The sequence below is a fragment of the Camponotus vicinus genome, unplaced genomic scaffold (genome assembly GCF_025532165.1).
Source record: "Camponotus vicinus isolate PSW18456_S1 unplaced genomic scaffold, iyCamVici1.0 SCAF_3, whole genome shotgun sequence".
In the NCBI taxonomy this organism is placed as follows: Eukaryota; Metazoa; Arthropoda; class Insecta; order Hymenoptera; family Formicidae; genus Camponotus; species Camponotus vicinus.
The window spans coordinates 3,003,078-3,015,760 of record NW_028141967.1 but is presented as its reverse complement, the minus strand read 5'-3'; the positions used below and the strand labels follow the sequence as shown (position 1 = coordinate 3,015,760).

The window sequence follows — 12,683 nt, the reverse complement described above, 5'->3', positions numbered from 1 at the left end:
GGTCGGCAGAGACCGGGGAGGTAGCTTCCGGCCTTGGACCTTTGCCCCCTCGCTCCGTCTCCGGGGGGTAGTTAGTCCATCTGGTCCGTTACCTTCGAGATCCACTCGAGGGTGCCAAATCGACGCAGATTTATCCGCCCGGCGATCGTCCATTTAAATAACGCCGGCGTCGATAGGACGCTATTGTTTCTCTATTATGTTCCTACGAGGGTAGCCTCGCTATCCTTTTACTGGTAAATACTCTCGAAATTTGCCTCTTTGAAGAGGATTTTTAAAAAGCATCCAATTATTCTTGTAAAAAGAAAAAATATAATATATATCGAAAATAAAAGCGCGAGTGAATAGATCCTTACAAAGGTCTTTTTCAAATGGATCCTTGTAAGAATCGGTCTAGACGATGTGGGCGCGTGTCATTCGAAGCTCCGCGAAACTGGCATTAAATCTGTTCCACGTGGCCAGCCCTCTTCCGGTGTTCGGACAGCTCACGCCCGCGTTCGACGAACGCCAATCCAGCCGAATCCTTCGACAGGACCGCGAAGGGTGGACTCTCAATTTCACGGCCGGTCGGACACACGGTCACCCTCGGATCCTTCAAGCGGATATTTATATTTATCCGCTTAGACACGCGCGTTAGGCCCCGTAAATAGCGCATGCATCCGTTCCCTTCTTCTCCTTCCATTCCCATGTACCTCCCCCCGTTTTATATCTCATTCAACCCCTCCCGCTCCTCGGTCTTTATTCTTATCTCCTATTGCATCGTGCTTCCCATTACATTCCGCAAACTCGACTTTAATTTTGCAATTCTACGCCAATCTTTTTCTTTTGCGTTATTATTGGTCAAAAGAAAATCACGCGATATTCACGTAAGGGGTATTATAAAGGAATTGCACGTCTCTCTTATAAATTTTTTGGCCAATCTGCAATTTTGCTCGATAAGAATTGCATAAATAATATCATTTTTTTGCGAATAAAATAAAATTTTATTAAAGCTTGATCTCTATGCAAATTTTGTTTCAAATTAAAATAAATTAATTAATCGCGTCGATCTAAAAATGAAGCTATTAACAAGTTTTGTCATTATAATATACGTTTCATATTTTTATTATTCTTGGCTCACAGGCTTATTAACGTCGTCTCTTTTATTTCTATTACTTCTGGGGGATTCAGAGATAATATGTAGTGTCGGAGGCGTTCTAAGTATGTTTAATCATTGAAAAATGAATGACGATGGAGAAAGAAACTCACTGCCACGCGGCTCTCCTTTAATTCGAGTCTCACAGCCAGAGCTTCTCGCATAAAGACGTCGGGATAATGACTCGACAGGAAGGCCCGCTCCAATTCTTCCAACTGCCAACTGTTGAAGTTAGTTCTACTTCTTCGTCTCTTGTTTCCGCCCTCGTCCGACTCCCCGTCGCAAGCTGAAAAGAAAAAATATGGATTTTTGAAAAATATAAACCAGCAAGAAATGTAAAATGTAAAATTCTGCATAAATTCGAACAAATTTATGTATCTATCATTTTCTCCCAAAATTGGCTTGAAGTTTTTCTCTTGAGAAATCGATCCTGCCTTTTATATTCGATTTAAATATAAGAAGAGCATATCGATGCTTCAAAAATTTTAATATTTAAAAAACCATTCGGAAATTTTGGAAAAGAGCGTGTTTAAAAAATTCAGAAAAATTTCTAGTTTCATAAATCAGTATTAAAACTTTCGGAAGCTTCGAAACAAAATTGGCTTGAAATCTTTCTCTTGAGAGATCGATCCTACCTTTTATATTCGATTTAAATATAAGAAAAGTATATCGATGCTTCAAAAATTTCAATATTTAAAAAACCATTCGGAAATTCTGGAAAAGAGCGTTTTTAAAAAATTCAAAAAAATTCCTAGTTTCATAAATCAGTATTAAAATTTCCGGAAACTTCGAAAGAAAATTGGCTTGAAGTCTTTCTCTTGAGAGATCAATCTTGCCTATTATATTCGATTTAAATATAAGAAAAACATGCTTCAAAAATTTCAATATTTAAAAAACCATTCGGAAATTCTGGAAAAGAGCGTTTTTAAAAAATTCAGAAAACCTCCTAGTTTCATAAATCAGTATTAAAACTCCCGGAAGCTTCGAAACATTAGGATTCTAAAAAAGATCCGCGAGATGCAATGGAGATGCCGCGAGTGGAAATCCTGGAGTTAGCCTCAAGGATCAGAGGTCCCGGAGGATTCGCAATGTTCCGAGGATTTAACGGTCCAACACTCAAGAATGGTGGAGTCGAGGTATCTTAGGTATAACGACGGCGGTATAGTACACCCACAATTATTTAATCGGCGCGAGCCATTGTTGCTGGCGCGGCGAGATCGCCTAAGTGCACGTCTCGCAGCGAAAACAAATGCAGTAGTTACGTTAATCGCCGTGCAATAACACGGCCCGTTGCTGTTGTTGTTATTGCTATTGTTGTTGTTGCTATTGCTATTGCTGTTGTTGATATTGTTGATATTGCTATTGCTATTGCTGTTATTGCTATTGCTGTTGTTGATATTGTTGATATTGCTGTTGCTATTGCTGTTATTGCTATTGCTGTTGTTGCTATTGCTGTTGCTGCTGTTGTTGTTGTTGCTGCAACGGCCGACGCGCGCCTTGTCCGATAATGAAGTTAACCATGTAGTAAAGTGTGCGCGCCTCTTCAATCTTCTCCTCCGATCGAGCAGCTGCAACTCGGGGCGCGCGCTCGCTTTCGTGCTCGCCACTTTGCCGATGTAAATCGATGAATTCGCGCACTTGCAACGCACGCACACACTTTGCAGCAGCACACGAGCCGATCGTGCCGTTTATTCGTAGTTGTAGTGTCAAGCCAAGCGTGACGCCCGAGCAACGGGGAGATTATAGCGGCAATCATCATTGTTCATAGACATAATCTAACAACATAATTTCTAACGCGAGCTCGTAATTCCTACGTAATTCCAGGGAGGGCGTTTACAGAAGAAATTTCGCCAGGCTCGACTTCAACCATGAAATACCCCGGCGTCGGTTTTACAAATTAGTACTCGACTCTAAGATCTAGTCCGTCAATTATCTATATTAAATATAACTAAATTTCCATTCTCTCAACATTGTCAATTACGACAACATTCTTAATTTCCGATATTTATTCTGTAGATATTTGCCTTGAAAATGAGTCTATTATTATTCCCTCTTATTATTATTAATTATCGAAAAAAGAATTATGATCGCATATGCTGGTGGTGATCTTCCTTTTTCAAAGATTAAGTTTGACGACCGATCGATGGATCGTCCAAGATCCATGGGCAACGAAACGTTATAATTTGCGGCAGCTTATCTCGCGTATGATCGATATCGATATCGAATTAAGTACTGTATACTTTCGACGGGAATTATAATGTTCGTGCGACACGAAAATGGAGGACGACGTCGAATGGCGAACGATCGCGAATTTATCTTAATTTCGCGCCGTTTGCGGCGCAAGGTAAACATTTCGCCGAGTGAGAATTGGATCTTTACACAAAGTGACTTTAAGCACGAAATCCATGATATAAAAAAAATTACACCGCCAAATTGAAATGGCAATCAGCTGATCGGCCATCGGATATTAAAGCTATGAAAAATTGCGATACGATAAAATATTATCGGGGAGAAATGATTCACCCTTCCATCTTGTTATCCACCAGGAAGGATGATTCGACGATGCCGACCAATATTGCGCAAAATCCCCTCGGTATTGATTAAAATGGCGGTCGACGTCCGAGGAACAACAATAACCGCGCGTGATTCGCGACGGGCGAGACGGGCCCGAAAATCGTCCTCCCCATCTTATCTAGGCACGCGCGAGATAAGACGCGTCCCGACGTATTGAATAAACATGGAATTTCAGTGATTTTACGAGGACGATCCGCGATATCTCCGTCCGGAATCGGCGATTCGGTGCTGCGCGTATGCATGCTAATGGTCGGAATTGAATAAAAGATCGGGAATTATGATTGACCGAGCAATATCGGAGCCCTCCTCCGGGTTTATCTCGATCGTCGCGAAACGAGACGACACGAGGAACGCCAGGATATGCTCTCGAGCAATGTCGCTTCATGGGGAAATCCTGACCTCACAACACTCTTGTGTCATTCCGATGTTCGCGTCAGTTATGTAAAATATATTTCACCCCGATTTTTCGTCATTAAATGTAAAGTCACGGTGTAAAATCGAAAGGGATGTTTAAATTTGCCGTCACAAATGGAAAGTTTAATATGTGTCACTAAGAATTCATAATCATAATTTATAAAAAATAATTAAATTAATTTAATTTAATTTAATTTCGATATAATTTAATTTAATTTCGATATAATTTCAGAGAATCATTTTCTTATATGAAAATCGCATCGTATTGCGATACTATAAATATCAAATAATATACAGGATTTTTTTGAAAAATTAATCACTTTACATGTGGCGATTATTTCGATCAGCTTTCAAAGGAACAATTAAGGGGACAATTAAGATTTTTCGATGGCAGGTAGAGACTGTTTGCGAATCGGCTCGTCGTTGAGGTGGCCAAGGGCGGTGAAAAATCGCGAGGGTTGGGCATTAATCAGCGTAATTAGATGCTATTTATCTGGCCCTCGTCTCGCTCGCTCCGCGTCCCTCGCTCATTATTGATAATCTATAATCCGTAATAAGCGCGCTCTCTGGCGCAGTGGCAGGTTGAAGGATCGTCGCCAACGATAATACCTTTATCGTGTCAATGCCGGCCAATCACAGCGCGTTCACTTGCACCGAATCACATAATGGAATATAAGCGGCAGTAATTAATAACTTGGAGCGAACGCGGCGGAGAATATGGCGGACATTTTTTTTTTTCGATTACGCGCACACACGAGGTACACACGCGCGTGTATCTCGACGTTATTTGGGATTAATGCAAATTACTGCGATATAGCAAAACATGCTGTTACACGCTCGCAATGTGACGCGTACGTGTCTGCGCGTCTGTGGGTTATTATAATTCGATCATTGTTTACGAAGGCAAAAAATAACACGCTTGTAATTTTTTAATTACGTAATTATATGAATCACGCACGCGCGCGCAGGGACATCGCCGGGGATGAGCTGAAGGGCGTCGTGGTCATATCATGAAATTAGTCGACTCATTATCATCATGTCAGGTTCATTATGCACCGAGTGCGTTACGTCGGGAGACAGGCGCTTCCCTCGTTAAACGGAAATGCGATTCCGCTGCGAGGCGAGCGGCCGCAACGAAAATAGATTAAGACGACGGATCAAACCGGACGTGAAAATTGTTTAACTCGTTCCCTCATAAATTATTTAGCGCGCCGCCCGCTATCATCCATCAACTTTGATAACCGCGCCCGATAACAACTCCCGCGCCTTCTGGCCGGCCACAGAGAGATACACGGTCGAGCGAAATCGCGTAAATACATTTCGACCGCGAATCCGTCTACGTGTAATAAGTATTTTCGAGCGAAAAAAGCAAACGCGCGAGTTTTATCCACGCGATCTTGTTCACGAGGTCAACGAGACGCTTGCCGAGCGAAAAATCGAGCAACGCGAATTAATTTCTGGCCCAAGATCTAATTTATAAATTATAAATAAAAAAAATTTATAAATAAATTTATTTATTGTTTATAATTATTTATATATAATTTATTATTTATATTACATTATTATAATTTATTATTTATATTATATTTTATATTATTATTATTTATATATAATTTATTATTTATATAAATAAATAAAATAAATTTATAAATAATACTAAATAAAGCATTTATATTTTGCAATAATTATAATACAATGATATTACATAATAGATATCTAGATGTTGAAAATTATCTTTCGCATTTAGTTTTTTAACATTTTTTAATAATCTCAATTTTTTTAAATTATTGTTCTTGCAATATTTCAATTTTTTAATATTATATATCATGATGGGAAAATTAATTTCGATATGAATCTCTTTTAAAAATCATCTAAAATAAGCTAGAAAGCAAAAAAAAGTTTGTTCTTCATTTAGCTTCTTGCAATTTTTTTTACGCAAATCTTTATTATTTAATTTATAAAAATGTTGCTTGATAGAATAATATTAAATACCTCTTTACGGATCGCTACACATGTTAAATAACAATAAAAAGATTTAATGCACCGTGTTTTTCTCTATTTTAACAGAAATGACTATCGTATTCGGAATTTAGATCAAATACCTGACCTTGTACGAGTCTTTTATCTGTCTCACAAATGATTCTTTTAGTTCCAACTTTTATCGTAATTCATAATATTCCTTGAAATTTATTTGTTTGATTATGAAATCCATTACCAATGACATTGCACACATGCACACACAAGTTGTATGATTAAAAAATTCAATTCATTAATAAATCTAATTTTTTCAAATATATTTTGACACTTGATATTTTTAAAAGAAAATTAATATTTCTTTTTTTAAAGAATGTAGCTTAACTTTGTTATATTGACATCCTCAATTATTGCGGAATTCTGCGGAAAGTGTTAATAAATTAATGCCAATATCAACATGAAAATATCAGATCAAGATAATAAAGATCACGCGTGTTGGTTATTAACGCTTAATGAAAAGGCGATTCCGCTATATAAGCATCCATTTATCCTAACATACTTGATGCTTTTCCTACGTGTGCTACGATGTTCTCTCATTATCAAATACAATAAATACGATAACTACGAGTTCGGTCACGGATCGCCTTTTCGCAAATGACATACACTTCCTCAAACACGATTCTTGTCCGCGATTCCAATGATAATGATCCAATTAGCGGTCGTTTCTCGGGCGTTCCACTCTGATTGCGCCGCGGTCAATCTGTTCTTTTACTTTCAATGTCTCGATCTTGCCGCTTTTTCAAATACCTGTTTTTAATATCCGTTGGAAAAGCTAATAAGGCATTTAATGACTTACAACATCAACGATTTATGTCGTTTGTAATTAAGTCAATGATTCAAATTAAAACACGCACTAGAGGACTATGCTGTACGCATTTAACTAGCGACACATCGTCAATCAAACTAATATACACCTACAGTGTGTAAACAGATTTTTCGCAAGCTTATTTTTTTCTCTTATACACACATTTTACGATTGTGTTATCAGATTATACATGACAGAATAATTCACACATTAATATATTTTAATTAATTATTTTAGAGCTATTAATATATTAATTGCATATATATAAAAATTTACGAAAGTTTAAAATAAAAAAGAAGAGTATTCAATCGTTGTATTAATTATATATATTAATATTTCAATATTTTATAAATTACTTTTACCGAATTGATATTGAATAATTTTAATCACACTTGTTCACAATAGCAATTCCGGTTTCTCAAAAATATTTAATTTTAAAATTTAGATACTTGCATCAAGAAGTATTATTTCACTAAATTTTATGAAAGTTTAAAATAAAAAGGAGAATATTCAATCATTGTATTAATTATATATATTAATATTTCAATATTTTATAAATTACTTTTACCGAATTGATATTGGATAATTTTAATCGCACTTGTTTACAATAGCAGTTGCGGTTTCTCAAAAATATTTAATTTTAAAATTTAGATACTTGCATCAAGAAGTATTATTTCACTAAATTTTATGAAAGTTTAAAATAAAGAAGAAGAATATTCAATCGTTGTATTAATTATATATATTAATATTTCAATATTTTATAAATTATTTTTACCGAATTGATATCGTTGAATAATTTTAATCGCACTTGTTCACAATAGCAGTTGCAGTTTCTCAAAAATATTTAATTTTAAAATTTAGATACTTGCATCAAGAAGTATTATTTCACTAAATTTTATGAAAGTTTAAAATAAAAAAGGAGAATATTCACATAATCGTTGTATTAATTATATATATTAATATTTCAATATTTTATAAATTATTTTTACCGAATTGATATCGTTGAATAATTTTAATCACACTTGTTCACAATAGCAGTTGCGGTTTCTCAAAAATATTTAATTTTAAAATTTAAATACTTGCATCAAGAAGTATTATTTCACTAAATTTTATGAAAGTTTAAAATAAAAAAGAAGAGTATTCAATCGTTGTATTAATTATATATATTAATATTTCAATATTTTATAAATTACTTTTACCGAATTGATATTGAATAATTTTAATCGCACTTGTTCACAATAGCAATTGCGGTTTTTCAAAAATATTTAATCTTAAAATTTAGATACTTGCATCAAGAAGTATTATTTCACTAAATTTTATGAAAGTTTAAAATAAAGAAGAAGAATATTTAATCGTTGTATTAATTATATATATTTCAATATTTTATAAATTACTTTTATCAAATTGATATTGAATAATTTTAATCGCACTTGTTCACAATAGCAGTTGCGGTTTCTCAAAAATGCTTAATCTAAAAATTTAGATACTTGAATCGAGAAGTATTATTTTACTCTCCAGAAATGCGTCTATCAACGATGCATAATAAGTGCGTCTCGTGAAAGACGATTAAAAAATTCCCTTTCTCCCGAGCGACGCCCAAGTACACGACCAATGACGAAGAGCATCATCATCTGACGTGGTCGGCAAAGATCTTGCGCGAAATTCTGGACCGAAGGCTTCGCAATCAATTACCGACGAACGAGACGTTTTTATAGACGATTCCACGTCGATGTGCGCGATCGCTCACGGCTGTGTGCGTTTAATACGCGTTGACGTGGCACGTTTTTAGCGCGGTGTAATCGCATGATGATACGTTACTGGCCTCTAACGACGCACGCGACCCTTCGTGGCAAGTCTCTTTTATGCGGACATCTTATTCGCCGGGAAAACGAGCGATGGAAATGCAACGATGAGAGAGAAAGACGAGAGAGGAGAGAGGAAGAAAGGCTCTTGTATGTACATATTAGCGAAACTGGTTCTTCGCCGGACGTAGGGAGAGATAATCTTTTTTTTTCGGAAGAATTCTCAATTGGAATAACGATCGAACGCTTAAGAGCGGATCAATTGATAATTAGTACAGTCTATCTCATTTGTAACATACCTTGTAACATACCTTCTTATTTTTCTTAGCATAAATTTAACAAATTATGAACCGAGTCTCTCCGCTCTTGCTTTAATTTCCCCTCCAAAAATTTATTGCATATAATATCATAATATTTATTATTAAATCTGATACACTTCAATTTCATTTGCGATGTTTCATAAAATTCAAAGGAATTAAATTTCAGGAACGTATTTTTTGAAATAGAACAACGATGGAGGAATTTACATGTGAAAAAATTAAAACAAAAAAATTGTTCAATCATTGCCGAGTTCGCTGATGTACCACCGTGAGAAAATTGAGGGGGGAGGGGGAGGGTTCGGAGGATAATTTCCCAAGAAAGGGCACCCGAGTATCCTCCTCCACGATCCTTGCGAGCCAGGCGAGGTGAAACGAGCGAGCTCGTCAGCGAAGCAAGCCCGAAGGCGCTTTAATAAGGCTTCGTCTCGTCTCGTCTCACCTTTACGTGTGTATGTGTATGTGCGGCCGAAATAACGTGCAATTAAATTGAAATTACACCTGCGTTGTCCCGGGAAGCACACTTCTGCGTATATTAAGGTGCCATCGTGACCTTGTCGCGGCGCGAATATCCGACTCGCATGCGTTGCATCGAAAACACGAAGAGACAGAAAAATCAGCCTTTCGTATAATTATTGCATTGCAAATGCGTGGGCGTCAATCTAATAAATTAAATATTGAAATTAGAGAAAATATACACGAGATACACGATAACTGTAATCATTCCTTTCATCTGTCTAGTATCGTGCGTGGATTGTCGGAATAAATTATTCGCAAATAAGAGTAACATTTGTTTTTTATATCGTACATTTCCGTCACTTTTCACAGAAATAACTAGTTTGATAATACGTATTAATGCCATGTAAAGAATGCCACTTATCGCTTTACGACGAAAGAGTTTGCGAAACGCGAGCACACAAAGCGCATAGCATTTGCACGACAAATGCAATTCAGAAGTGAATCCGTGAGTTTCGTAATCACCGGCTTGGCAAGCGCCGCCGGACCGCTTCCAGGACGCAAGCCCCCATTTAGAGGGTAGTCTCTTGTTAAGTGAGAGCCAACGACGTCATTAGCGTTAGGAACGACATTCTGGCACCCAGGAGACCGACGTCGTCTCCTATACCTGGCAAGCAACACCAGCTTCCAGGTGAGCCGGCGACACGCTACCCATTTCCGGGTCAACTCCAAACTACACGTCCACATCTCACCCCTTTAAGGGTTGATTAAACCCTACTAGGCACCGGAATGCCGCGAAGGTGGCACTAAACGTTCGACCATTTGCGCCTGCAATTGTGTCTCTCCCCTACTCCAATTCTCTAGCCTCTTAAAATATAGTGGAAACTTTTTGACGAAGGCTAAAGCAAATGTATGAAGTAAACTTTGCAATTTATTACTACCGGATTATAAGACAGATTTATAAAACTGTTTTTACTTGTTCCCTCTTAGTATGATATAATCGTCGATATTAATCTACCTCGCTCATTAGTGGCCTTTTAATTTATGATTCTGTGTCTTTTACAAAGTGTGATATCTCCTAGAGAAGGATGCTAATCGAGTACATATTTGAATATTGAATTCTATTCAGACACAAGTTCCTATTGAATGTACCTGAAAATTTATTCTTCACGTTGTCACTATAAATTGTTTGTTAAATGTATGTTTGCGACCTCGCCGAACGTTGATATAAATTTAACGACACCGGTGTTCAACGAACTGCAGGATCGCTTCTGCGACAGGACCGATCGGTCGTTTTAGTCCTCCGAGAGATCGGGAAGGTCGGGAGAGAATGATCCTGGGAAAAGGGGGTTAATAAAGTAATTTAGTTTGACGGGCGAGAGAGAGAGAGACTGTGTGTGTGTGTGTGTGTGTGTGTGTGTGTGATAAAGGACACGGATGGGCGAAAAAAGAGAGACAGAGAGAGAGAGAGAGAAATAGAGAGAAAGAGAGAGAGAGAAAGAGAAGGGAAAAAGGGAAAGAGAACAAGATTATTAAGCTGTAAGGCGTTAACTGGCATAAGGCGTCGGTAGGTGGATACGTTGCTTGCGTGCCAGACTGACTGCATTTGCATCTAGACGCCATCAATCCTCCTGACGCCCGCTTACATTCCCCTCTTCACCCTCTCTTCCCCCACCGGCCGAGCCGAGAGCAGGGAAAGGAGGTCTCGACTCTTGCTCCGAAGAACGACTCCTAACGTCGTACCTGACTCGCGAGGTGCGAAAGAGGTACCGAGATCCGCAGAGTACGTGGAACAAGGGGGCTCGAAATGAGCGGTTATTGTGTTTAACGATTATTGTTTTGTGGAAATGACGAAGGGGAAACGCTGGAGAAACGCGCAAGTATGATGACGAATGAATTTGAAGCGTCCGCGTCCCCCTTCCTCCCCCCTCCTCCCCGCACGCTAGAAAGAAGACCAGTTTTTTATCTCTTTGATAGTTGGATTTTTAAAATACACGTTTCAACATTTTTACGAGAAACGTACAGTAGATAACGCAGGAACTACGTCATATGATACTTCATGGCTTATGCAAAAATTTGAAAAATTATTTAACAAAAATTAACTTTTTTTTAATAATTATAAAAATCTTTTCATTTTATTTTAAAATAAAACAGAATTATTCAACACTCGAATTTCTTCATTATGTATAATCTAAGCATAATCAAAGTAAAATTTAGGTATAAAAGTTAAAAATTTGAAGTTTGTTCACCAAAGTAAAATTTTAGTATCGAAGTTAAAAATTTGAAATTTAGGTATAAAAGTTAAAAATTTGAAATTTGTTTATCGCGAATGACTTATATGTATGTATAAGACTTGTCGCAATTTTTGTATCGTTTTGCACGAACGTGTTATATAAGGAATTATTATATTTAATTTATTATTTCATTAATAAACAATAAAAATTGCGCAAAATACACAGCTTATTTTACTTTCATAAAAAATCTCATATATTTTACGTTTACAGAATCACATTTATAAAGCGATGCCTTATTTAAAAATCACTGCTCCGAAGAATTATAATGCTTAGAGCGCTTTACGTTCTTATTATACCGTTCGTGAATTCATCTGGATATGATTTAACGGACGTGGAACGTTCGGTTTATTAACAAAAATGCCATACAATTGTATTTATATTAGCTATTAAGAGAGATTCAAATTACTAAAAGTCACGTTTGTGTGTTCACTCGAAGTTTGTCGCGACGATTGCGCAATGGGACCGATGCGGACTGAATTAATTAGAGAAAATTATAGCTGCTTGATATAGTCGCGAGTTTGTCAAATTAAGAAACCCGTTCCCGGACGCTAATAGACTCCACTTCTCTCTTAGTTTTGAAAAATGGCCCGACATTTCCTTCGAATTCTTCGAAAGCCCTGCGGGATTCCTGGAATTGGCATCCGTCGCGAGCGAGATGGATTAAGACAAATTTCTTCCAACTTTTAAATGATTCCCCAACTTTTCAATTTTAATAATACGAAGAGATATTCCGCATATTTTTTTCTACATAAAAACACCGAACCAAATCGAGTTATGACATTTTTACTCCGTACAACTTTCACTTTTCGATTTTTATTAAACAAATATTTCTAGAGAGATTTTATATATCCCTCG

At 36.9% G+C, this 12,683-nt stretch overlaps 1 protein-coding gene across 2 annotated transcripts in view; it reads right to left on the bottom strand.

Annotated features, from left to right (window-relative positions):
• LOC145969388 (uncharacterized) overlaps positions 1-12,683 on the bottom strand; it is a 133,313-nt gene that overhangs the window by 88,464 nt on the left and 32,166 nt on the right. For both annotated transcript variants that reach the window (XR_014438089.1, XM_083095491.1), the window contains exon 5: positions 1,246-1,418. Coding sequence is in view for 1 of the 2 variants with exons in the window: in XM_083095491.1 (XP_082951617.1) it covers positions 1,246-1,418 (173 nt within the window). In the remaining variant the exon portion in view is untranslated. The remainder of the gene's footprint in view (positions 1-1,245; positions 1,419-12,683) is intronic.